This window comes from Ischnura elegans, chromosome 7 (assembly GCF_921293095.1).
Source record: "Ischnura elegans chromosome 7, ioIscEleg1.1, whole genome shotgun sequence".
In the NCBI taxonomy this organism is placed as follows: Eukaryota; Metazoa; Arthropoda; class Insecta; order Odonata; family Coenagrionidae; genus Ischnura; species Ischnura elegans.
The window spans coordinates 86,795,324-86,822,577 of record NC_060252.1 but is presented as its reverse complement, the minus strand read 5'-3'; the positions used below and the strand labels follow the sequence as shown (position 1 = coordinate 86,822,577).

Here is a 27,254-nt window from a genome sequence, read left to right as displayed (position 1 = left end):
AAGAATCTTCTAAAATTAATAAAAAGTTTATTCCTGCCACTGTTCGTCGCGTACAATTCTAGAGAAGACGTCCAAGTAAACTCGAAACATTTCTTGTCGGCAAGTAGATAAAATAATTCCACTATAAGAAGGAATAGGGTGGTTTCCTATTATTTTTTTATTGCCTAAATCGAAAGATTATTACTCCTGGATTACGTATTTCACACTATTAGATTTTTAAATGACGATATCTATTTTTCGCGATTAAATGAAAAGTGAAAAATTTCAAGCGCGCGAAAACGCGACGAGTAAGTAGGAATGATGGGAAAAAGTCCCTGCGACGCATTTCTGGTTCCCCCTCCCGCCTTGTGAGGTGACCTTGATCGAGGCTCTGAGCGTTGATAGGACGCAGGATGCTAGCGGGTAGCTGAGTACCTTGCTGGCTGGTAGCGCTTGGCTAAAAAAAGATTTATTAATACCTTATCAAACGAAGAAAACTTTCCGACCTTAGCCAGTTTTAATAGGTGATTATTAAGACATGTTTCCCTGAGCTCTGTGCCTCATGCATGCATTTGTAACCTCAGACGATGTATAACTCCTATCTACTCGTATAGAAACTAGGTCCCTGTGACGTCACATGGAGTGGAATCGTATGGGCGCCAATCTGACCTTTTTCAAATGAGGATAAAATTTGACCCTTGCCATTTGTCTAAACCGGTATTTCAAAAACCAAATAATTTGTGTATTATGAATACACTAATGGTGGGTAACGAATCGCAATCAATGCCTTTTGTTTTCTTTGATGAAGGAAACTACCCTATTAAAGGATTCTGATGGAAATAATTAGCCCAGTGTAGCATTGTGTTTAAGAAAAGGCAAATATCTTGCTGCTTTTGTGTCCAATTTTATTTTTTAATAAAGCTCACGGAAAACTTATCTGCAACCCGGATAAACCGCCGGATATTTTTTTCCGAGAACTTCACTCGAATAGGAGTGCTGCATTACTGAATACTGAATATGCATTTTTCCTCCAATTTTAAATACGAATGAAAATTAAAATAAAAAATTGCTGAACACTTTGCAAGCTAGTCTACTTCAACAAGGCTCCCAAATCCTGACGCAACTTTCAATTACATCAACTTGTGTAGATGAAGCACTGCAATGCTTTTGTTTTTTCTTAAAAATATGCCTGTTGAAGGTTATATTATTAGTATTGCTGTACTGAATTTTTCAAAGACCTAAATTTAAATATTATGTCAATTTGATCATTCAAAAGGGAGTCAGAAAAGGAACAGCCTTCATGCATGCATTTAGCTAATAACCAGTTAGCGAATAACCTAATACGTACACATGTAGTTACAACTCAAGGCAATCAATGAATCTCATCGTCAGAGACAAAAAAAACCTTAACAAACCCTCCAGCCACCTGTTACGTTCTTTGTGACTGCCAAGTGCATGATGATGACACAGGGTAAGCAATATGGCAGTTATTTGTTTGAGTGCAATGCTTAAAATAAATTTTCATCCACTATTGGGAAGGGATTTTACGACGAATCACTGAAAAATATGAAATGTAACAACTTATTTTTTGCACCAAATATTTATTTTCTGTAGCTTCCAAAAATTGTGAAAGTTATCTATATATTTGCTTTGCTTCTATGCTTGAGTAGCAGGGGAAATTATCCTCCTGGACAGATTTAACACATTGCGTACCGGGGTATTTAAATTCCTAGGAACCCCGAGATTGGAAATATGTGCCTATTAGGGCGTAATGCCTTTGGTTTAAACATGGTTAAAAAGCCAATGTTTAGAATATAACTTTATCCAATCAAACGTTATGATGTATCAATTCATTATGAATAACGAACAACAACTGAAAACGTACTAACAAATACGTATTGTACGCTTTAAAATTGTTTAGGTTGACGCACCCAAATGACGTGAATCTTCGTCATCTGTCTGGAATGTTCGGGAAAAAAATGACGAGAATTCTCGCCATCCGTACGCAGTGCATTAAATATTCTTTTTAGATAGAAAGTTTTCTTAAAGAATTTTTTTTAGAGGATATTACTATTCTATTTCTATTAGAGGACTTTTCTTCAATGCTTGCATCTATTTGAATGTGTATTTGTGTATTAGCAAGAATTGATATTGTTTTACAGTGTCACGAGGAACTACTTGGATTGGTTGACATCTTTGCCATGGGGAGTGTCTAGTGAGGAGAATTTAGATTTACAATTGGCTGCTGAAATCCTGGATGAAGATCACTATGGGATGGAAGATGTGAAAAAGCGAGTTCTCGGTATGTGTCATAGCCTCACATTTAATTGAGTGTCAAATATTCCCTACATTTGATATGTTTGGATTCTTAGTTTTTATTACTATTTAAATTACCTTTGCATTTTTAATTATCTATGAAAGGTGATACAAATGTTTGTGTTTCCTTTATTTGCTGACTTATATTCCATACTTCATTTCAAATACACATAAGGTTTTGGTTCATCATATCAATTTTAAGGACCTTGAAATAGTCAAATGTTCTGAAATCAAATCAGAATGTTTTTTATTGCATAGGCTCGAAATATTTCTACTGAGTAGATTTGTAGTTAAACTAATTTTTCATTTTTACAGAATTTATTGCTGTTAGTCAACTTATCGGAACAACCCAGGGTAAAATTTTATGCTTTCATGGACCCCCAGGTGTCGGAAAAACTAGTATTTGTAAATCAATAGCTCGAGCTCTCAATCGAGAGGTAAGTTCCAAAAATAATTTTTTTACTTTTATTATATTGTTCATTTTTATTTTCGGGACTTCTAACCATGAGCCTTATACCTTGTTTTCCGAAGACAAAAGGTATAACTTGGTTGTTTGATGAATTTTTAGCATATGTTGGAATAAGGCAACTAATAAAGTAGATTTGTAGTGTCTAAAATTGCCATCCATTGAAATACACAGCTTGGAGTGGTCCTTATTGATTTTTATTTTTTATCATTTTCACGGTAATAGTTAGGTAAATATTAGTTAAGTATTGTTTCATGGCATGGCATGCCCTCATCTGAGAAGGAGATAGAGTCATTCTATGAATATGTTTATTTAATCTCAGTCTTGGAAATCAAGAGTATGTTCCCTTTAGTATTTTAGGTTTAGTGTGGGAGGAATGACTGATGTGGCAGAAATCAAGGGCCACAGGAGGACATATGTTGGAGCCATGCCCGGTAAAGCTATCCAGTGTTTGAAGAAAACAAAGACTGAAAATCCACTGGTGTTAATTGATGAAGTGGATAAAATTGGAAGGTTAGTCTCCATTTGCTGTTCATTGTGCGTTTGTTTGATCTCTAGTGATGATGCATGTTGTTCCCTTATGGTATTGTATCACTAATTCAGGGGCACAATCAGGAGGTTGATTTGGATAATATGCCTAGTGGCTGCCTAGCTCTTCCAGGATTTATATTTGGGGGTCTCAATGCTTCACATGGGAATTGTAACCAGAAGCCCCTAATCAGTAGCCCCCCACTGGGCTACCATACCTCCTAGTATAGGTATGAAGATAGCATAACAAAATAGGCATTGCAATGGCAGCTGATATTTCTTTTTGTATTTGAGAAAAGAAAGTAGGAATTTTGTGATGTGTGGTAATTGTTGTCTTTTAAACCTCCAGCTGCAGCAGATATATATTACACTTTTAATTATTATAAGTAGTCTTCCACTGTGTATGGAAAATACTAGTAGGAGGCAAGACCCTATGGACAGAGCAGGACTCTAGTTATACGCTCCCAAATCTTTCCTTGAGGCTCTACTTGGAAGGCTGTAGCAACATGGTGATGGACTGTTATACTAATCACAGAGTCAATGTTTTAGCAATCGTATATCCATGAAACAAGTACATAGTACGTAGTATAGAAATATTTATAATTTTGTGTTCTATTTGATACCAAACATTAAGTAAACCTGATAACATTAACCCACCTGAAATTAGACTACTAGAGTCAAGGCCGTAGCCAGAAAATATTTTTGGGGGGGTTTATGGAATAGTAGACAAACATAAAATTATTTTTATACGGTTTTTACAGTTAAATATACATACAGTGCAACCTCGATATAACGACACCCCACGGTGCACTAATAAACACTCGCCATAGCGAATTGTTGCTTTACCGGAGGTGGAGCAAATAATAGCCAATATACCTGTTGTGAACAGATATACAGGAACAGGAGTGGTGCGGCGACAGATAAACATCTATCCGATAAAGGTAAGCATAAATCCAGGCGAAAGGCGATGTTTTTTTGCATCACTAAATTTCCTTACTCAAATAACAACTAACTATTCAAACAATTTATAAGCGCCGCACTGAATAAAAATCATGCAAAGCATTGGTTCGTCAATCATTATATTTATCGAACGACAGTTTACCACATAAATTTGAGACTGAGCACTCCATTAACTTCATTTCTAACAGATCACTAGCAATTACAGAGGTTAAGGAGTGAAAGTCTTCCGGCGGTGAAACCCTCGCTATGGCGAGAGCCAACACCGAAAGGGTCTCGTAAAAACGAATTTTTTAACATGCTTATTACAGGGTCAATTGACGGTGCATCGGCTATCTCTCGTAATAGCAGGGGTGTCGCTATAGCCCGTACTCGCTTTAACGAGGTTCCACTGTATTTATTATAAACCCTTAAAGGAAAATATTATTATAAAATTGAATTTAGCCTTCTAGCTTTTCTTTTGCTGCGGCCAAATGAATTAACTCCTTGGTGTCGATGTCAATTCTGCGGTCCCTCAGGAGGCTCATAAGTCACTCACCTCTCAACTAATTCACAGCACTATTATTTCACACACTGCACTACAACTACGCACACTGCACCTACAAATTCGCTCAGATAATTATTGGCTTAAGTCGCATTGGACTACTAGATGTCCCTGTGCCACTATATAATATCGTCATGTGAGCACCAAGCGAGCATAAAGTATCTATTTAACAGGGTTCCCACTCAACCGTGAAAACCTTAAAACCGTGAATTAGCCGTGAATTTCCTCTACCGTGAAAAAACCGGGAAATAGCCGTGAATTACGTCTTAAAACCTTAAAAATCTCTCAATCTTGATAATAATACCTTCCCAGAAATTTTCATCTTCGTTCGTAGCTAGCGCACTTCTATTCATTGTGGCGAGCATCGTCGCATGCGGTCGCATGGGTCAGAAAAGCGTGGGAACGAATGTTGCCTGAAGAAAAAAACATCTTTCCCCAGCGCAGGCCTTTTCTCTCCCCCTCCTGAAATATGACACCACTTCTCATCAGCTTGTTTACTTTCCTCAAATGGCTTGGTTTCCCCTCCCTCGGTCACTGCTTAGTCCCCCTTCCACCCAATTAGCCTTCACACTGACTGCAGCGACCACTTTCGAAACTAAATCTAGATGGCCATTGTGTCGAAAAATTTGAACGTTTATTCAACACCCTCAATCCTATGACTGGAAGACCGCTAGCCTTGACAACCTGCCATGCGCTGTGGACACTACGCTCCCTGCGTTTGAACAGGGTGACAGCGAGCTTTCGGCGTGACGTTACTAATTCTCGCGCATTGCGGCCCTGAAAACGAGAGAAGATTTCCGCTTATGGCAACACAGCATTACACGATTGTCGCATGCGTCGACCTGGAACTTGCCAGTTTTACGTCGCAACCGGAAAGTTTGTGTGGAGTTATTTACTGTCGGTGGTGATCCAGTTCCTCCGCTTTGTGCTATCTAAGGTAATGCTGTTTGTTTGTGTCGTTAAAGCCTCAATGCCGTCGCGATATAAACTGCTACATAGTCTCAGGAATACAAGGATCAAGAACTTTGCTATTTCCTTGATCCTTGTATTCGTGATATTATGGATTTCCTCCAAGTTACGCCCTCTACGATTAATTATGCTACATAGTCGTTCCATTTTTCCCAGAGCAACGGTAAGAAGGGAACATGATTTGCCTCTGATTAGAGAGATCGATTCAGTTTTGGTTTCAGAGTATTACAATAGCAGAGAAAAGAAGTCATTACACTGCCGCTTGCAAAAGAAAGTTATACGGTGGAACCTCGATCTATCGTTCCCGCATTGATCGTTCGCCATTTCTGGTCCCAAATAAAGTTCCTTATAGACAATTTAATTTTTTCCCGCATCTATCGTTCCCCGAAGTATCGTTTCTCGCATTGATCGTTTGAAGATCGCGGTTCCGACGCAGAATTTTCCCGCATCCATCGTTTGACGAAAATGAGACGAAATAAATACAATGTGTCATTTATGGCTAATAACGACAAGCACGTAGTTGGAATCCTCTCCAAGAGATGGAACTACCATTGGGAGAAGCTCAGTGCCGTGGGAAACATTAGCGCATTTCCCAAGAACCTTTATCCCCCTCCATTCACCATTCGCCTCCCCCCTTCTGACGCTTTCCTCTTCTTCAAAATAAAAACAGGTCCCAGCTCGCGCAGGGATCTTATTACGAAGACCTTAGCTTCGAAAAAAATATCGAGTTACACGAGAACAATAGAAATGTGTTTCGCGCTCCCCCCTCTTCTCACCAACTGACCTTTTTCAGCCTAACTGCTTGGAAGTTCCCTGTTTATGGAGGTCAACTGCTGCATTAATCACCTATTAGCCCAAAAGGTATCTAACAATGATATTCAGTAATTGCTATTATGCTTTTATTAGATTGAAATGTTAGTAATTTGCACGTTAAAAAAAACGAGACCACACATGACGTATTTTAAGCAAGGAAATAGATGGAAAAATACGATGGTGATTTTTGGCGAAACGCGATATCCTCGTAGCTGAGCTTACGGCAGTTAATTCGGCATTTTGTTCCGAAAACATGATACAAGGTTGTTATCAGTTATCAATTTACGAGCTATACTACTACTAGTAGTCTCACTTGTCAGAGTTACTGACGAAGGGATATCTTCTCAGGATTTTTGTTTCTCCCTACTAACAATCCGAATTCATCTGATCACCTGGCGCTACGCTAATTAGAAAAGAATGGGCATCTTTAGGGTAAAACATTTCATGGCGCAGTCATATGGTCACGCTTCGCCCTCTGCAGTGTGCTCTGCGTACCCCCGTACGCGATAGCATCAGTTCCGAACTTCACCTCGTACGAGTGGTTCCCTACTTTCCGGGGTGGCTGGACTTCGAACCACCGAGTGTTTTCCATGTGGGTTTAATAAAGTCATTTCACTAGTTTAATTTTAGTCGTCTTCCGACCATGGCCCCTCCGAAGAAACTATTGAGAACTTTAAGAGATGGACTGAAAATAATTTAACATGAAGAAAAGAATCCGGGCTAGATGCGCGTGAATATTGCAGAGCGCCTTGGGTTGTCCGCTAGCACATGACGGTAGGGGTGAGGGTAGAGTGAGCTACCTGGAGAAAACAAGTAGAGATATGAAGGCGAAGATCCAGGTGGGCGTGCCGCTGACGATTAACGCAACATTGTTCACGCTTTACACACTACCTCAATTGTATTGAAAATATATTCATTAGACAGGAACAATTCAAGTAATTGACTATTTTTGGCCTTCGTGATCCATCTCACAACCAGTCACTGCACCGGCGAATGCGGTTGTTTTAGGTACAACATGCACATTGCTCTCGTGAATACGTGTACTGGAAATGGTGTTTGATGGATAAGAATTTTTACATCTGACTGAAATCCATAATAGCAGTGTAAATGCCGAGTGGAGAGCAAACATTCAGAATTTTGAAAGAGATATGGGTCGAATCAACAATATGACGTATGTGTCTTGATAAAGTACTACTATTCCTGTTATTATCTAAAATATTGTTTTGAAACCTTTAATGAATTTCTTAATTACTCGCCAAAATCCTGCGTTTCCTGGGACATAGGCAATCTAGCAAAAAAAATTGAGCATTGATCGTTTTTCCGCATTCATTTTATAATCGTATCGTTATTAATAAAGAAAAATTGTCCCCTTGTGGAGTTCCAAAAAAGGAGGGTAGTCTTAGAATCGTGTTCGTCTTAGATTCGTGCTAATACGGTGTATGAAATTGTTTTTCGATTTATTATGATCTATAAACATTTTTCGTAAAATATTTTTCGTTAAATAAGAAAGAATCAATTTATTATTTACTATAAACAATTAAAATAAAATATTTTCCGTTAAATAAGAAAGATTGGGGTGGGGGAAATTCGGTTACTGTGCAGTAATAACAACGTGCTCAAAAAACAATCTCTCGGCGAGGAATTAAAAAAGGACCTCGGGTGTCCGGACGGAAGAAGGTCCGAAGGGTATTCGGCGTCCAGGCAAGAGCGCGGTTGGGCTGGTCCTTTAGTCGGCCCTTAATTTTGCAAACGATAGATCACGTCATAACAGATATCACTTTTCATTGCGGCGTTAAGATTCACGGCCGTTTGTCGCGTACGTTAATTTTCTGTTGATATACGGCCAGTGATTTTCTTATTGTTGGCTTATTAACGGACCGTGAATTTAGCAAAATTGAGACCGTGAAAACCTTTAAAAAACCGTGAAAACGTGAAAAATAACCGTGAAAACCTGGAAAAAGCCGTGAATTTCATTGTTCAGGTAGAGTGGGAACCCTGTTTAATTTTTTTCATCTCGGAGGGGGGGGGGGATCAATCCCCCTTGATCCCCCTCCCCTAGCTACGGCCTTGACTAGAGTGCATGGGACATATGTATGTATGAAGTTGAAGAGAGGTGGCTAGCTCATGGCAATCGAATGTGGCATTTACAGATTAAGTAAAGGACTAGTTTGAGCTAGAAGAGAGGATTGCCAAGAGTCGCGCTCAAAAACTAAAGAGATAGGGTCATTAGGCAATGAAGGGGCTGTGAGGGCTGGTAAGAAGCAAGGGTCCAACATACGAGAATGTTTTCTCACAAAATTGCCAGTACATTTATTCATCTTCATTCCTTATAGCAGGAGGATAAAGGGCTCATTATCATTTAGAGTTATAGTTTTATATCAAACTTAAGTTAGTGGCTTTTGGAATAACTTAGTGGCATATCATTTTGAGAAAGAAGTGCGACAATCTATATGTACATACAGTGAGTCCTCGTTTAACGTCACTTACCGTTCCTGAAAAATTTGACGATAAACGAAATGACGTTAATCGAAGCATAAGAAACAATATAAAAAGTGAATATCGGCTCCTAGACCTCACAATTCCTACGCGAAAAAATGTTAGCATATCATATCTGGGGCATTTTTTACGGTGGGAATGCCAAGCTATCGCATAAATACGAGTTCCTGTCTTCATCGACGACAATAGCAGCGGTGACGTAAATCCTTCTCCATTTTTGTATCTTCCAGCATTTGCTTTTCCGCTTCGCTATGGTGGTCGCCCGGGCGAGCGTCGCCTGGGCATCATCCAAGGTTCTTAGAGTACAGTCTAAGAACCTTGGGCATCATCATAGCTGAAACATCGTCGCAGTTACAGGAACCAAAATTATTGTGAACTCGGCAAAAAAAGTGACGACAAAAACTCCAGGTTCTACCCGGAAAAATGCCTTGAAATCACTTTTTAGGTTCCTGAAAACCATAATGTCAAGTAAAACCTTGCGCACCTACGCAAGAATTCATTTTGCAGAAATTTTTGCTAAAACCGTAATCGCAATTATCAATAAACAACACTGTTTTACACTTTGTATAGACTGACTATATTACCGCCCACAAAACGAACAACCTGCAACGCCCACCGCTTCGCCTTTTTTTTTGTGCGAAATTTGAAAGACTTGACGTTATTGCGAAGCGTAGGTGCGATAAACGAATGACGGTCTCAAAATTTTCATGATGTTATCGCGAAATGACGTTAAACGGGGTGACGTAGAACGAGGACTCACTGTATGCCACAAATATTTTTATCCATATAGAAAGGATCATTTTTGTAAGGAAAGGAGTTGTATCCTTTGCATTACCTATGACTAGATGTCCGTGAATTTCGCGAGACGCGATATCGCGAAATTACGCGAAATAAAACGAAATAACGCGAAATTGGTGAATAAAAACAAAATTTCGTGTTTTGTGCGATTTTAGGTGGATTAGCGAAAAAAATCACATCTTATGATTCACAATCTATTAAAGCCTAAGCCTTCATTGTTTAACGCTGCTGACGTTCATTTGCTTTATCTCATTACGATTCCAAGGTCAATTGGCTCGTTTAGTCTCCTGCATAACGCACCCGCGTAATATCGTGCACTGTAGTGACTTCTGTGCCAGAATTTGCCGTTAAATGTATCACAGCCTCTCTCTTCGATTCCCATGTATCAATCCTGAAATATTTAGAATGAGGCGCTTTCTCACCTGAAGAATTAGATATTATGAATTAAAAATGTGCGGAAGAAATTTAACGCGGCCGCGAAAGACCGGAAATACAAGCTCACGCACCTGGTACGCGTCAATGCCGAGCAGTAATTCCGGTGAGTCACCGCGACGCATTAGACAGCGTTATTGGATAACTTGTTGCAGGAAAACCTTGAGTGTGGGTCTAATGTAACAATTTCGTCGACTTAAACACGGCTGCTGGCTGGGACCGGGCCGCCGTTCACTGCACGGCCCACAGCGTAGCAGAGAGTTGTCTCGTCTGAAAGCAGCCTGAATTTCATGGCGTCATGACGTGAACGGAGACCAGCGAAAAGTCGTTTCGTCAGAAAGCGGCCTCAATGTAGCACTGCCTGTATTTCACGCCGTAGACGGCGTACCGCCGGGCCGAATTGAAATGGGTGCCGTGGTGACCACGGCGGCCGTCAACGCCGCCATGCCGTCAACTGCGCGATTTGATTCGTTTAAAGACATCCATAGACACGTATGGTTATTTGAAAGCACGAAGCGCTAGCAGGAGAGGAAGGGAAGGAAGGAACAGAAAGGATAGGAGGAGAGGGGGTTCTCCTTATTAGCAGACGGATCGTCGGATATTCGGCTTTCCACTGTGCTACAATCCAAAAAAAAATCATTTTAACATTAGCCAAATCTAATATCTATTTTTTCATGTGAGAAAGCTTCTCATTCTAGATGTTTTGTTGAAGCACATCAGTAGGAATACACATAAACCTGCGAAAGAAAGGGGACCCGCTAAATGGCAGCTATCATTTGAACACACAGTCACTTAGTCAAAGAAAACAAAGGAGGAGCTTGTTGCTGCTACTATAGAAATTTTTAAAGGCTTTATTTAGTGTAGAGAAACTTGACAATCCAAAAATTCTGGAATGGCTCTTATACACACACATAAGTATGCACATATGAGGTAGTGGGAATATGCCATTTGCCGATCGTATTCACCAGGACTAAATACTTGAACTATTCACATACCTTGAACGAATATAAGTACATAGAACCATTTCTTTCATTTAGTTTTATCAGAAATTTTGTACAATCAAAATTGAGTTAAATGTTATGTAAAATCCTTAATAAAAGTATAAGTATTCATGAAATGTGAACCATAAAATAATAAAATGCCTATAAACATGGGAAAATTGTAGCATTATAATAACACCGCCAAGATTTTCTATAACACCGAAATCACATGATTTTAAAACGAATTTTAGCAAAAAATAAAACCACTTTCACGAACCTCTACCTATGACATTCGTGAATAATTGCCATTCTTAGGTGTCATGAATCATAAAAACATGTTTAATGTTGTTGTATTGTTTCATTCTTTAATCCATTAATTTTTATTTGCTTTCAGAGGTATTCAAGGTGATCCAGCATCAGCTCTTCTAGAACTACTGGATCCTGAACAAAATGCGAACTTCTTAGACCACTACTTAGATGTTCCTGTAGATTTATCCAAAGTAAGTTTTTTTCTATGCCTGAAGCCAGAATCTTTCATTACATCTAGTCAATCTTCAGTGTTTCACTTAATTGGCAATGAATTATTTAGCTCTGAAGTTTGTGCTGCTCTGATATTGTAAATATTGTGGTAAATTTCCATTAAGAATTAGGATTTTAAATGAATGTGGCTTTACATTAAAACCATAGTTCATACTTCACTGTGTACCTAAAATCTTGAATGGGGAAAATATGTGTCATTTGGGATGCAATATGTTTATGTCAGGTAAATGCTGAGAATACACTAAGAAAATCATTTTTTCAATGCTCGCCTATCAAAAAGTCATTGATTCATGAATGTGAATTTGGTCATAGTCTTTTAGGTCCAAACACAAATTTCTTGAAATAGTGAGATTTTATGCTAGGTACATATTTATCTTTTCTCTTGCTGATGTATGATGTGAATAATGGGACATTTAGTTTTCCTATCAAGAATCTGTGTGTCTCACATTCTGTTATGCCTGTGTTGTTAAAATTGTTAATGTCTAATTTACAGATATTATTTATAACTACTGCCAATGTAGTGTATAACATCCCTGAGCCTCTAAGGGACCGTATGGAGGTAATCGCCCTCCCAGGTTATGTGGCCGAAGAGAAACTAGCCATAGCCAATCAGTACTTAGTTCCTCAAGCCAAGAGGGAGTCTGGTTTGAAAGATGAGCAGGTAAGTTGAGGTCTCCATATCCTCAGTGCTGTCTTATTCTTGACCAGTAACAGGTATTTGTGAGGTTAAGAAACAGATGTAGATTTAATTTAATCAAGTCCGTGATACTGATCTTGTCTTTACTACCTTTGTTTCATCCTTAAATGAGCTGTTTGTTTTAGGCATTGGCTTTCTGCTGTGTGCATGCATGCTTCAAACCCACCACTCTCCATCAAGTGCTTGTAGAGAACAGTGGTAGTGACAGTGTAAGCTACACTGAATGCTAGCGAAGAACAATGATAGTTGTAGAATAATTGATACCTCCAATGCATAAACGCTTAACAAACGCTCACAGAATCAAATCCGCTCATCTAGATAGCTCTTACAGTTCTAAATGAGCGGATTTGATTCGGTGGGTGATTGATGAGCATTTATGCAGTGGAGGTATCGTAATGTACACTTTGAATTCAAGGTGAGGTGATGGATCTGGTTTTGCGTGGTACTTGTTGTTGCCAGATCATCCATCAAATGATATTCCTATGTTTTTTTATTTGAGATGTGAGAAATAATTCCTTAAAGGTATTGAATTGGGAACTATGAATAATATGCTTGAATTAGGGGTTGATGGGCAATAGACGAATACCATATTTGACTATTTTGTACAACCAGCATTTAATACAGCTATTGGGTATCAAGGCTAGTTTCTAGATAAAATTAGCAATGAAGTTTTTGTAGATAGCTCATAATGTGAGATTTCAGTACCCATATGTTAATGGCAGTGTTCATAGGAAAAGTAAGCACAAAACTTGATGGAATTAATGTGAAAATTATCATGAAGTTTGGTCAATTTTAATAAGTGGAAAAATTATCATGAAATACTTAAAATGTTCAGTGTCATAGACATTAGTATCTTTAGCTTTTTGTCTTTTTTTCTTTTAACTCAAACTGTGAATGGTAGAAGAAAACATTCCGGGATGAAAAATAACATGGATATAATATGGAAAATGTATGGTAGTTCATTCTTCAGAGGAATAATAGATGGCATCTTGTACACATTAATTTTTTATAAATGCCCCTTAGCCATTAACTTAATTTTTTTGTTAGAGCTATATTTTATTACCATCCTTTACTCTTTGTTTTCTATTTTATCCTAAGCAATAGGTACTTATCTTCTTGGAGTAAGATTCATTGTAAAATTGACATCATACCTTCATAAGGGCTTATGGACTCTACTAAAATTTTTTATTTTTTTCATTCAGATTATCTGGAGAGTTGGTCGCCGGCTGGTTGAAATAATATGATATAGTGATTAAGAATGAAGGAGAGTTAATAATGCATGAACCATTGGACATTTGATGTTACCTTCCTTGATACTCATATTTTGGAGATCCCTTTTATATACTTTAACACAATGGGGAACATGCACAATTTTTTATAACCAGATGAATCGGAAGACCACTATCTAAAATGGATGTGGTAAAAATTTCACAGGTGGCCTGCGGTTTTTTACTGAGATATCACTCTTTAAAAATAATTCTTTCTCGGCAGCCTGAAAACACTGCGTCATGGGACAATGGACGCGTGACGTCACAGAACGATATTGCTAGAGACTATTGTTTATATTTTGACAAGAAAGTAAGTGGATGCTAATGATGGAACGGCATTTAGAGTAAATTATTGCTTTGGTTTCTTAATTAGTGATTTTCACTAACCTTAATTGATTATTTCATTCAAGCATAACAAGCATAATGGATGTAAACGAGAAAAAAGAGAGAAAGGTTTACAAATCTTTTGTCGTGCCCTGTTGCTCAAATACCTAAAATTCCTCGCCGAATGAGGTTTTTATTTATGTCCCGAAAGATTCGAAGAAGAGATTAAAATGGTTGAGAGCCTGCAGAAGAGATGTAAATTCTATATCGAAATTATCAACAGTTGTGACGATCATTTCAGCGTACGTGCCAGTAAGGTTGCAAATCTTATTTATGTGAGTTAAAAAAGATTGAATTGAGCCAAAGGATGTTATTGCCACGTAATATAAATCGAAAAGTTACAAACAATCACATTAAAGGAAAAACTTAATTATGAACGGAAAAAGTGTTATTATATTTCAAGAAAAGTATTGTTATAAGATTTTTCTACCGTGTTGATGGAGACTTTTGCGGGGTGGTGCAGCATGCGCAGCAAGGTTTTCGGGTTGACCTTGCTGCGCATTTTTCTACCGGTTTAAGTACGTGTGCATGGAGCTTTGATACTTGCATTTTTCAATTCATATATATAGATAATTGAGCACAGGTTCCAGTGGCAATGAAGCTGACAAACTATGTGAACTTGAAGCTGAGTCAGAGGATGACCGGGAGAGTAGTTCAGGTATTTCCTCTCAAGTGTCATCAAGTGTTGGGGTTCAAGTACGCACTAAATTCAGGAGTAAACAAACGCAAATAAAGACGTGTTTCTGATAGGGCGACATCACAAAAAAAATAAAATCTGTAAATACCCAGACATCCCCCATTCAAAGTTTGAAGAGAAGGAAAGTCAGTAAAACTTTTGAGGAGTCGAGCTCCGAGGAGGATATGAGTGAAGAAGATGAGTACAGTTTTTCTGATAATTCATCTATTGACTCAGAAGCTGAATTTATTAATGAAAATGACTCAGTTGAAAGAAAGCAATAAGCAATTGCAGGAATAAATTTAATTAATAGAAACCATAAGCTATAAATGGGTGTACCTGAAAACTGTAGCTTCATTCTGGGCACTCTTCAGAGAAACACAAATTTACATACGTCCATGATCATGCTAACTCTAAAAAAGATTAGACTTAATGAATGCTTTACTATTCTCTCTGATGAGTTTAGCATATCATTCAGCACAGCTAGTAGGGTGTTCCATGATGCTGTTCCAAAAATATCCCAATGTATGAAACAGCTCATTATATGGCCAGTCAAGAAAAAGATATTAGAGTTACTGCCCATACCATTTCGATCAAGGTATAGCCATGTACAATCAATTATTGATTGCTTAGAAGTAGAGATAGAAAAACCATCGGACCCTGTAAAACAAGCTCTAATATGGTCGGAATACAATTCTGCAAATACTCTGAAGTAATTGGTGTCTAGCACACCTGATGGATTAATAAATTACATATCTAAGGGCTTTGGAGGTCGGATATCTGATTCACTGCTTGTAGAACAATGTGATTACTTTAAATACTTGCCTTCTCATTGTGCTGTGATGGCTGTTCGGGGTTTCAAACACATTGATAGCTTTCTTGGTACAAAAGGCTGCACATTAATTCCACCCCCCAGTGTTAAGTCTGAAGTTAAGAGCACCAAAAAGGAAGTAATGGAGACGAAAATATTGCCAGCTTGAGGATTCATGTTGAGCGTGTTATCAGACGCATTAGGGAATTTAAAATGTTAGTTCCTCATGCCTGTATAGATCACAATCTTATTACCTTGATGGATGATGTGATTATTATATCTTGTGGCTTAATTAATCTTCAAGCTCCATTAACAAAGTAGCATCCTTGAAAAAATGCCGACAATGAAAGGGAGTGCAAAATAAATTTATTACGAAAATATAATAAGAAGGATATGGGGCCAGTTCTGGGGTAACTAAAAAAACTAATCATGTTTACAGCTGTTGAAAAGAATAGGAAAAATATTTTTCTCCCAAAACCTTGTGGCGGCAGCCACAACATTCATTACAAAATCATGGTCACACTCAACCCATAGACAAGAAATATTCTTTGTCTTCTCAAAATCAGGAGCAGCAACACAAAGTGCAGCTCTTTTTTCTTTTTTTTCAGAGATAGTGCCATATTATGAGACACATTTAGTTTCCTAAATGCCGAATCGTATTTTTGGTGAGTGACGATGTTGTAATAATTCAGAATTATTTAGGCATTAATCATACCTGAAACATATTTGTACATTAGTCTATTATTTCATTACTTATATGCAAACGACTATGGAGCTGATATAAGAGAACCGCATGATAAGTTTGGTATTAAATTTATGGATAACTAATAATTAACCGCTGATGAAGGATAGTTTATTTGATTTCAAAAATAAGTATTTATAAACAGAAAACAATGTTAAAACTTAAAAATTTTCCTATGCATTAAATAGCTTCCTTACCTGCTTGCTTTCACTCCACGCATCTCGGCGGCGACGAAAGAATCTTTGCTTTTAAGGAAGGCGGCCACCATAAAGGAGTCAACCATAGGTAAATTGTCTGACTGCGCCTTCTTAAATCCCACTTCAGTCATTTTGTCAATCAGTTTTCTTTTCACCTCATTCCTCCAACAATCCCCCTCTTTTTCCATCAACAACTCCCTAACGACATTAAAGATCTGTATTCATTGAAAAACAGCAGTATTTAGACATCGAATTTTATGGAGAACTGAGACCACTGAGACTGAATATTGTTCGGTGACGTCAAGCCAATGAGAAAGCGTTTCGGGTCACGTGACTTTCGTCGATTTTTTTTAGAATTTCATTAGCATTTTACAGCATTTGTGATTGACGTAGACAACTTTGGCTTATATATTCGGATTGGTGAGAAAATTCTCTATAAGATAGGCTACAAGAACGGGAGAAACAAAGTTCATGCATGTTCCCCATTACATTTGGACTTTAAAAAAATCAAATTATGCACATCTGAGTACTTTAGCTATGATCTTGCCTCAAGTATGTGATCCATTATGTTATCCTTTTATCTTTCAGATAAAAATTTCTGATGAAACTCTTAATACACTGGTGAAATCTTATTGCCGTGAAAGTGGTGTACGTAACTTGCAGAAGTATATAAACAAGGCAAGTATGAATATTATTTTGTGTTATTTGTAATGTAAGTAAAATGCGACATGAGGAATCCAGAACTCTACATGTTACATAACTAGATATTAATGTGCCTCTCCTTTAAAAGGCTCGGGAGCATAATTTAGGAGCACCATCTTTAAGTCCTTACATTAGAAATGCATTAAACTCCCGATTATCCTGGCTAATGATGGGGAGATGCAGCACGAATAATCGGAAAAAACGAATTATCCAAACTTTCACTTTAATTTCATAACTTACGCAAATCAAACTATCTTTTATTATTCATGCGCATTATCTGTTATTTTAGATTGCCTTCCAGAATCATTAAGAGCTTTCTTTTCTCAAGCTCAATCTTTTTAGTGGTGACAACACGATTGTACTCGTCTTCGTACTGCTCCATATCCATCCCTGGTATCGGTATTTTTATTAGTTCTATTTTTATCCGTCTTCAAACCATGGCCCTTCCGAAGAAACAATTGAGAACTTTAAAAAATGGACTGAAAATAATTGAAGATGAAGAAAAGATTCCGGGCTAGTAGCGCGTAAGTATTACTATGCCTCGGGTTTTCCACTAGCACATAATGGCAGGGGTGGGGGTAGAGCGAAATACCTAGCGTAAACAAGAAGTGGGATGAAGCCGAGGATTAGGTGGGCATGCAGCTGACGATTAATGTAACATTGTTCAGGCTTTACACTTTGCCTCAATTGTATTAAAAATTTAAATGTTAGAAAGGAAGATTTCTAATAATAAACTATTTTTGGCCTTTTTGATCCATCTCAGAACCAATCACTGCGTCGGCGATAGCTGTTGTTTTAGGCATAACATGCACACAGCTCTTGTAAATACGTAAACTTGAAATGGCATTTGATGGATAAGAATTTTTACATTTGACAGAAATCCATAATAGCAATGCAAATGCTGAGTGGAGTGCAAACATTTTTTAGCAAGGTGGCATGTTCCTTTCAGATACATATTTGAAAGAGGTATAAGTCGAATCTACATTATGACCTAAGTGTTTCGATGTAGCACTAATATTCCTGTAGTCAGATAAAATCTTGTTTGAATCCCTTAATAAATATCATAATTACTCGCCAAAAATCCAGCATTTCCTGGGACATAGGCAACCTAGCCAAACATTCCCGCATTGGTCGTATTTTCATCCATCCCCCTGAAAAATGATTGATCGAGGTTCCACTGTATTCTCTGCCTCTCCAGTTTGACCTTGACTAGTCACTGCGTAAACATGCCTGAGTGCAATGAAATCTCTGGTACCCTTGGGCCGTATTCAATCGCATGCGAGGCCGCAGAAATAAATGCGCATTTGCGATTTGAAATATGCAATTGAAGATCATGTGTAACATTTCTCTTAATTTATGATCGGTTAACCATTGACAAATCTTCTAAAATTAATCAAGAGTTTTTTTCTGCCGCTTATTTTCATCTGCAACGACAAAGCAGACCTCCAAGTTAACTTGAAACCTTTCTAGTCAGCAAGTAAATAAAATAATTCCATTTTATTAAGGGAATTCTTATGGAAATAATGAGCCTGGTGTAACTTCGCATTAAAATGCAAATATCCCGATGCCTTTGTGTCCAATTTTATGTTTTCAAAAAGAGATTGCAAAAAACTTTGAAGGAGTGTGTACTCATGCACAGATAATCCGCAACACGGTTAAAGCGCAGCAGGATAATCAGGAGTCTGCTGTATGTATTTTTATATTTTTCTAGGGCCTTGGCCCAAGTTCCAAAAAAGGTCTTTGAGTTAGTGCATGGGGCCATTCAAAAATGCATTATCTCAAGTACAGTGGAACTTGGTTAGTACGTTTCTGAAGGGACCACGAAAAATGAACGTACTAACCAGGAAAACGTACTAACGAGGAAAGTAAATAATAGCAGTCGGGGTTATTGCAATCAGTGAAAAAGTCGTCATAATTACAATTACTATCAGTAGTTCTCATAGGATCGCCTTCCTGAACTCTTTTCACATTTAAAATCAAGAAAATGAGCGCTACCATGAAAAACAATACCATGTGAATAAAAATAGCAATTTTTCATGGACATCCCGGAGAGGATTTCATGATTACGGCGTCTATCTCCCGTAATTTATCCTATATCTATTTACAGAACGAGGACAAGTGAAGCTCAGACAAGCAAAGACAAGTCATTTTTCTTTCTCACAGCGTACTCAGAGAATATAACAACAACCCGGAGTAAGTCAACTGGTTTTTTAAACATCATAAAAATTGGGCAAAATTATATTGACTTTCAAATTACGGCAACAGCCGTAGACATTCGCTTCTGGAATGATACCATTTTGATTGTAAAATCGATCGATATATCAACTGATGACACGCAAGATTATTAGATTACGACGTAATTACAAGAAAATTTTATATTAAACAGTTGAAATTTACTGTCAAAATTTGTCTAATGTCGTCTGCTTTCGTTCCGAGATCAAGTATTTTTAAGCTAAGCTTCGCGTGGAGATCCAGAGGATCCTCTGCTCCCGCAACAGTAGTCAAGTAAATACGCACGACGTCGAGTTTATGGAGCAGTACTGTTTTAGATAATTGTCTAATACCGTTAAGACTCATTTCTTCATCATGATAACTCGTGCAATAGCAACAATTGCCCACTCATGAACTTTGTGTGCAGCAGTGGGCACTCCCAAGCTCCAAAGGCAACAGAAGGTGAGGAGCTCGGGGTGGGGAAAATTGGGGCTTCTTATTGGCTGTAGTTTTTCATAGTCAGACATTCCGAAAAAATGGCCGCATTTTATTTTTCATCACGTCACAAGAATTTAGAAATGCATTTGGATAAATTACGGTAGAAGAAAGAGATGTGGAATGAATGGAAGAATGTTAATGGCTAATAATAATAAATTAAATCATGAATTCAGACGTTTGCGACCCTTAAGAAGACACCAGAGAATGAATTGCGGGTTGCGTCACGGCAAGCAATTGAGCGTACTAACCAGGAAAGTGCAATTTTTTCAAACGTACTAACCAAATTCTTTTACCTGTATTTTGTTCGGATGGTACCGGGACCGAGGGAAATCGCCGTACTAAGGAGGAAAACGTACTAAGGAGGAACGTACTAACCAAGTTCCACTGTATTTAATTTTTGATTTTACCTACATGAAATACAAGCTGCATTACCAATTAGTATTTATTTTTATGTATTCCAGCAAGCTATTTTGGTTAAACTATTTTTGAAGCTGTCAATGAGAAACTGGTGGCTGATTGCAGAGTATCAAAAGTGTGGAATTCATAAATGGTTTTGTATTTAATCTCAAATATAATCCTACATCCATCAGGATGTAGGATTCATGGTCCATGTAGGAATCCTGGTAGGATGTATCATCAAACATCCTACCAGGATTTTTCACTCATTGCCTCTCTCAATTCAACAATTTGATGAAGTATATATGCTGACTAAGTTTTAACCTCCTACCTTCAGTGGAGCGCATTGATGTATGTGCTGAGATTTTCATTGTAATTGGTATGTTGTAAAGATGGACCAGTTGAAAATCAAAGCTAAATGATAAACTTCCTCACTGACACCCATTGAGACTGCCTTTGTGGCTTTGTCAGGAACTGCAATGAGAGTGTTAAACCTAATTTTTGTGGGAATCAAATATTCCGAAATTACACTATCAGCCAGAATTTCTCAACAATCAATAAGTTACTGTGAAATTAATCATTACTGCTTATGCCTCAGGTGGTGAGAAAGGTTGCCTACAAAATTGTGATGAAGGAAGCTCAGGATGTTGAAGTTGTGCCTGGAAATCTTGAAGACTTTGTCGGGAAACCTGTTTTTAGCCATGATTGTCTGTATGAAAAAACACCTCCTGGAGTCGTGATGGGATTAGCTTGGTCGGCAATGGGTAATATTTCAGTTTCTTTTTAATCAGCATTTGCTCACTGTTTTTAATTTAAATTTTCTCCTGAAGATTTTCTTGCTGATGTTGTACTATCTGGCTACTCTTCATTTTTATCTCAGTCTAGTAGGAGTTATTTGCAGTTAATATGCTCCCATGGTGTATTTGTGTATCATTTGTTGATGAGAGTAGCCTCAGATGGAAGAAGGTATTGTTGCAATTATGGTATTATCATTGTTTCAGAACACAAGACTCATATAGTGCTGATGATGGGCTAAATGAGTGCTAGAAATGTAGCCTGCATTTGTTTTGGTTATTCATTTCATTCCATTAGATACTAGACTCTAGTACTTTCTTCTCCTGTGATTGTAAGTTCATTTGAAATGACAATTACAAAGTTGTTCCACTTCATCCTTCTGAACGCAATTGAGATATATAGTTACTGTAAACTCTTGTCATTATAAAGTTCACGGGACTGAAAAACCAGAGGTTTGTAATAACCAACGTCATAGGAGCGTTTCTTTTAGGAATCATCGCAAAAAAAAAAAGTTTTGCCAAAAATCCTTGTCTCTTCAATCTTCCTTGGTTATTGTCACTCGTGCCGCAGAATAGCTTCAGAGTCATGTGTATTATTTACGCAATTAAATTATGAGCAAATACAGTAAAGCGTAGTGATGCGAAGAAAATGCGTTCCGAGACCTTGTTCTCAAGTTGATTAACCTATGCAATTCATCAAAAAGGATGGTTATCCTGCAGAATGGAACACTGCATTACAATTGTATGTTATCTCATGAATGTGATGAACTGATCTAGCTGTGCGTGCGATGCGGCTGGAGGCAAAAAATATAATAAGCCACGGGAAGGAAGAACGGGAGAAACGCTGAACAGTTCCTGACTTCTTAATGGATTAATTGACACTTTGTTCAGGCTGTGCCCAAAGTGCAACTTCCTTTATGCCACACCGCATCACAGCAGCCAACTCCATAGGTGCCGAATGTGAAATTTTGGGCACATATGAATTTTTCAAATTTATCTCTAAGAGTGGAATGTTCATCAGAAGATGACTTATCATACGTCCAATTTATGATCGGTAATGAGTGGGTCACCATGATTCCACCGGAATGAAGCTTATTATAAAATGTTGTGTGGGTGCTGAAGTATCTCCTACTGAAGAAAGAACCATAATTGATGCTCTTGGGCACATGGCATGGGGAGGAATTTTACGTATCGCAAGGATGATAACGTAGCATACTCTATTTCTTCCTAAATGACATTCCTTATCCATGGAACTTCTTAATAATGTTCTTTTTGTAACCTCTGGGACTGGACCAAGGTTAGTAATTTCGTAATAACGAAAATTTCGTAATAAAGTTTCTTTTACTGTAGATTGGATTAGCCTTTTTGTTGTGATTAATAATTGACTTAGTAAAAATGAGAACTTCAAAATAACATTGTTCGTATTGATAAGGGTCCACTGTATTTGTTTTCTTGGTTCACAGAGGAAGGTGTGGTCCTCCAGCATAATGATCTGGTTATTACCCTATTACTATGCTCATTGTATTTGTCTTGGGAATTCTCTATGAAATTGAATATTTAAGGGATATTTTTGGTGTATATTGTTTAATGCTCTGATGATGCTTTAAAAGTTGTACTTGTTGCTATTCGTTTGATTTTGTCTGATAAGTCCTGTCACCCTTGCATAAGTAAATTTAAAAGCTGCTGTTGATATCTTTTGATTGAATAATTTTCCTTTTTAAAATCAAAAGAAGTAGACAGCTTAGTAAAACCACTTGTCTGTTTCCACACACTTTTATTTAAACCGACCATGGTTTTGGCAACTCGTGCCATTGTCAAGGTGGGTGGAAAAATAAAAGTGTGTGGAAACAGACAAGTGGTTTTACTAAGCTGAATATCAAAGGTTTCCACCGTATCACGCCAGGCACTGTATCTTTTATCAAAAGAAGCAGCTTATTTTTTTGCTACTTGCTATGCTTAATTGTATTTAATATATTTTGTTTCAATTTATTTTAGGGGGAACTACCCTCTACATAGAGTCAGTCCTCCGAAAACCCATGGCTACAAATCCACAGGCTGATGATTCAGGAGGAATTACTGGCACATTGGAACTCACTGGCTCATTAGGAGATGTAATGAAGGAATCTGTGAGAATAGCCCTCACAGTTGCACGGAATGTGGTCATGGAGAAGGATCCAACGAACAGTGTTTTAACTCAAGGTCATATCCACATACACGTCCCAGAGGTAATAAATGTTTCCTTGATATCCTTTCCTTGCCTTGATTTTTTATTTCATACTATAGGTTGAGATATACCAAGTATGTATTAGCATCATATTTTGTTCATATGTCCTTCTCCAGTCATATGGCATTCATATTTTCTGTCGAATTGACATTCTTTCTTAAAATTTTTAGAGGAATGTAAAGAATATTAAATCCTTAACTCAAAGCTTCGTAACCAAACTTTTGATTACAACTTATGTATTACCGAATTGAATTCTTAGAATTTGTGTACCTAGCTCCAACGAACTATAGAGTACTCTTGATTAATTCAATGAAAGTGCCCTTCCAATTGAAACAGTGCTACGTGTACAAATGGTATCCGTGAAGTATGTCATAATAAGTTGAACTTATCCTGGATATATAGTACATATTTTGATAGTAAATTATTGAAATTATATTGTGAAAAGTAATCATTGTTGATCTGTGTTTGAGGTATGAGAATTTGTATACCTGATTCCCATGTAATGCTCTTGAGTGATTCAATGAAAGTGCCCTCCAATTGAAATCTAATCTATGGTATCCTTGAAGTATTTTATTGTAAAGTTGAACTTATTCTGCATATTCCCTCAATTTCTGTAGCTACAGTTAATGACTTAAGGTTTGTCATCAATTGTCACTTCTCTCCTTTAGGGTGCAACACCAAAAGATGGACCAAGTGCTGGTTGCACTATTACCACTGCCCTAATCTCATTAGCCAAAGGTGTTCCAGTTCGTCAGGGTTTGGCAATGACTGGAGAGATTTCTCTGTTGGGAAAAGTATTGCCAGTTGGTGAAATTAAGGAGAAGACTATAGCTGTGAGTTTCCTTACATAGTTTCTTTTGCTGATAAAAACAAGTTTGAATAAATTTTAAGCATGCAATGTGAAATCAGAAGGTAATGTCAAGGTACCAATGTTTGTACTGCAGATTATATTCTGTAGTGCTCTTATTGTTAGCACTCATAACTTGTTATGTATATCGGAGAATGCGGTTCATACCTATGTACATTGAGAAATATTATCTTTCTATTTTACCTGTTGTTTGCTTTGAATTTGAAATTCCTAATAAATATTATTTTAAATTTACAGGCTAAGCGAGCAGGTGTGAAATGCATCATACTTCCAGAGGACAATAAGAAGGATTTTGACAACTTGCAGTCTTACATAACGGAAGGTCTAGAAGTTCATTTTGTGTCTAATTATGAAGAAGTCTACAAAATTGCCTTCCCCGATTGTTGAAGACTAAAAGGCAGGTTGTTATGAGATTTAAGATCTAGTTTATTAATTAATGAAAAAATGTTGTTTTTTAATTTTGTCACAATTATTATTTGTCATTGAATATTTTATATTAAAATGTGCAGTTACACATGTAGTTGATCCATTTATTACCTGGAAGTTACCTTACGTTCTCACACATTGAAGTTCATGTATTATCTTAACTAAGTAGGCCTCATATTTTGTGTGTGTTATTACTGAATAACCCTTGCAATATATTTTGGAATACTTTGTTTTGTGGCAAATTTTACTCTTGTGGTGTTTTGTCAGTGCAAGTGATTTTAGATAATGATATCTGTAACATTAAAACAATATTTTAGTGATACATATTTATCTCTCAATAGAACACAGAAAGCGAGAACTTACTACTAGCATTTCTTTTAAAGTGAGCGATATATCTAAGACTAAGGTGTGTTTAATGTATGATAAGTAAGGAAATAATCTGTGGAATCAACTGTGACATTGAGATAAAACACATGTAAACCCGTCTTTGAATTTTTCTGGCAATAATTGAGCTGTTGGCACTGATATTTTGAACTTGCTCTAAGTTAATTCAAGTACATACATGAATGTGAAAGTCCTGGTATGCATGGAGTTTAAAGATTCATGCTTGTTGTGCTTTGAAATAATTTATGGCAGTGGTTCCACATTAGAGTGCCACCATCAAGGATAAATGGGCCATGCTATGGTGCCAAAACTGAGTCAGAGAGATGTTTACGGATGTTGTGAATCTCCTAGAACATACTTGGTGTTAGGATTTATACACTATATTAATCTAAGTTGTCCACTTTGTCATTATTGGAACCCAATGTTCGATCATAAGTGACCGCTTCAGATCAAAGAAGCTATTCTCCTGGATACCAGTGCTTGCCACATAAATTTTGCTCAAATTCCATTGCCGTTAAACTTTTATTGTTTGTGCCCATGTCTATACGTATCTTTATAACTTATGAAATCCATGGAGGATCTCAAGGAGGCCCAGTCCCTCAAGGAGGCTAGGAGAACTTCCAGAATAATTAGACTAATCAAAATTGTTGGAGCTGGGTTCCACGCAGCACTGAACACTAGGGTGAATCGGAAATTTTTTTTCAAATCCATCTGGCCCAGTGAAAAAAAGTGGGAATGATCAAAAATATGGCCTGAAAAATTAGAGACCTCTCGTTGAACCCCTGACCCTTGCTCGAACGCAATTTAGTGGGGGAAGGTCAAAATTTGAAAAATTTAATATTTTATGGTATTTCCCTATAGATTTTGCTGAGTTAATGAACTTTCAGGGTATAAATTTTGTGCATGTTGACGTATCTGCCTCCATTAAGCCACAAAATGCCAAATTATAGTCCATGTCTGCAAAGAAAATATTCCAAAGCTCACACAGCATCGTGGATACAAGAACGGCAGGCCACTCCCGTCCCCACCCCACTCGCTTCTCCCCCTCCCACACCTCGAATACAGCAAAATTCATCTCGCATGTGCTGCTAGGAGGGCGTTCATTGTTGATAATATAAATCGGAAGATGGTAGAAGGTGAAAAAAGGATGTGTAGTGAGACGACTTGTTCCTTATTCGGTGCCTCATCGGCGTTAAACAAATCAATGTTAACAACTTTTAGAGAAGTGATGAAATATTTTTAGATCCGAGAATGCAGGAAAGGAGCCTAAGGTCTATGAAGAGGCCTCTCGAGTGTTTATAAAGGCTTGCAAACTAAGGTGACGTGTTTCTCTTCCATTGTGTGTGTTACTAAATGGATTTAGCGGTACCACAGGAAGTACTAAAACTTACAGAAAATGCGAATAAGCCAAAAGGAAAGTTTTATTGAAGTACAGAACTCAAACACTTTTAAAGGAACATTTGAAATTATGCGATATTTGTGTGTATAAGTGCAAGGAGGAGCATAAGGTTCTCCCTAATGGAGAAGTATTTTGAGAGACCAGTGGACTAAACAAAAGATGATGGCTGCTGGATTGAATCCTAAAGAAACACGACAAGTGAGGAAAGAAAAGAGAATCGTCGGAGAGCATTTAGTCAATTCTTGTTTGGGAAAATCTTAGTGTAAAAAAATAGTATCAAAACTTTTCTTCATCGGTTCACCCAAAGAATATTTAATAGACTATAAATCAGCCGATTTGTATCTCTGCCTTCCTCATGAAATAAACAATAAACACTAAAATGAAACAGGACCTTCTGTGGGGAAAATGCATCTGCCAACTGTGATAAAGGTATATGCAAGAACCTAGCAGCAGAAAAATATTTTGTGAGGGAATAAAAACTTTGTTAGGACTCTTACATGCAAACTAAATATGTATGTACTGTTAGGGTAGGGAGTTGTTGCTTTTGGGGATAAATGGGAAATCAATACTGGGGAAGGGCCACCTTTAACGGTAGACTAGAGGATTGTCAGGTGACCACAATAGGGTAGTTACCTTCATCAAAAAAACGAAAGGCATTGATTGCGATTTGTTATGCACCATTAGTGTTATCATAATACACAAATTTTTTGGTTTTAGAAATCCCACTTAAGATGAATGGCAATTGTCAATTTTAACCGA

General features: G+C 37.5%; 1 protein-coding gene across 2 annotated transcripts in view; it reads left to right on the top strand.

Moving 5' to 3' along the window:
* LOC124163093 (lon protease homolog, mitochondrial) overlaps window positions 1-25,196 on the top strand; it is a 43,626-nt gene extending 18,430 nt beyond the window's left edge. For both annotated transcript variants that reach the window (XM_046539892.1, XM_046539891.1), the window contains exons 8-17: window positions 2,142-2,281; window positions 2,611-2,732; window positions 3,114-3,274; window positions 11,673-11,778; window positions 12,312-12,479; window positions 17,182-17,271; window positions 20,999-21,164; window positions 23,190-23,419; window positions 24,087-24,251; window positions 24,524-25,196. In XM_046539892.1, coding sequence (XP_046395848.1) covers window positions 2,142-2,281; window positions 2,611-2,732; window positions 3,114-3,274; window positions 11,673-11,778; window positions 12,312-12,479; window positions 17,182-17,271; window positions 20,999-21,164; window positions 23,190-23,419; window positions 24,087-24,251; window positions 24,524-24,673 — 1,498 coding nt within the window. In that variant the 3' untranslated portion in view covers window positions 24,674-25,196. The remainder of the gene's footprint in view (window positions 1-2,141; window positions 2,282-2,610; window positions 2,733-3,113; window positions 3,275-11,672; window positions 11,779-12,311; window positions 12,480-17,181; window positions 17,272-20,998; window positions 21,165-23,189; window positions 23,420-24,086; window positions 24,252-24,523) is intronic.
* The last annotated feature ends 2,058 nt before the right edge of the window (window positions 25,197-27,254 follow it).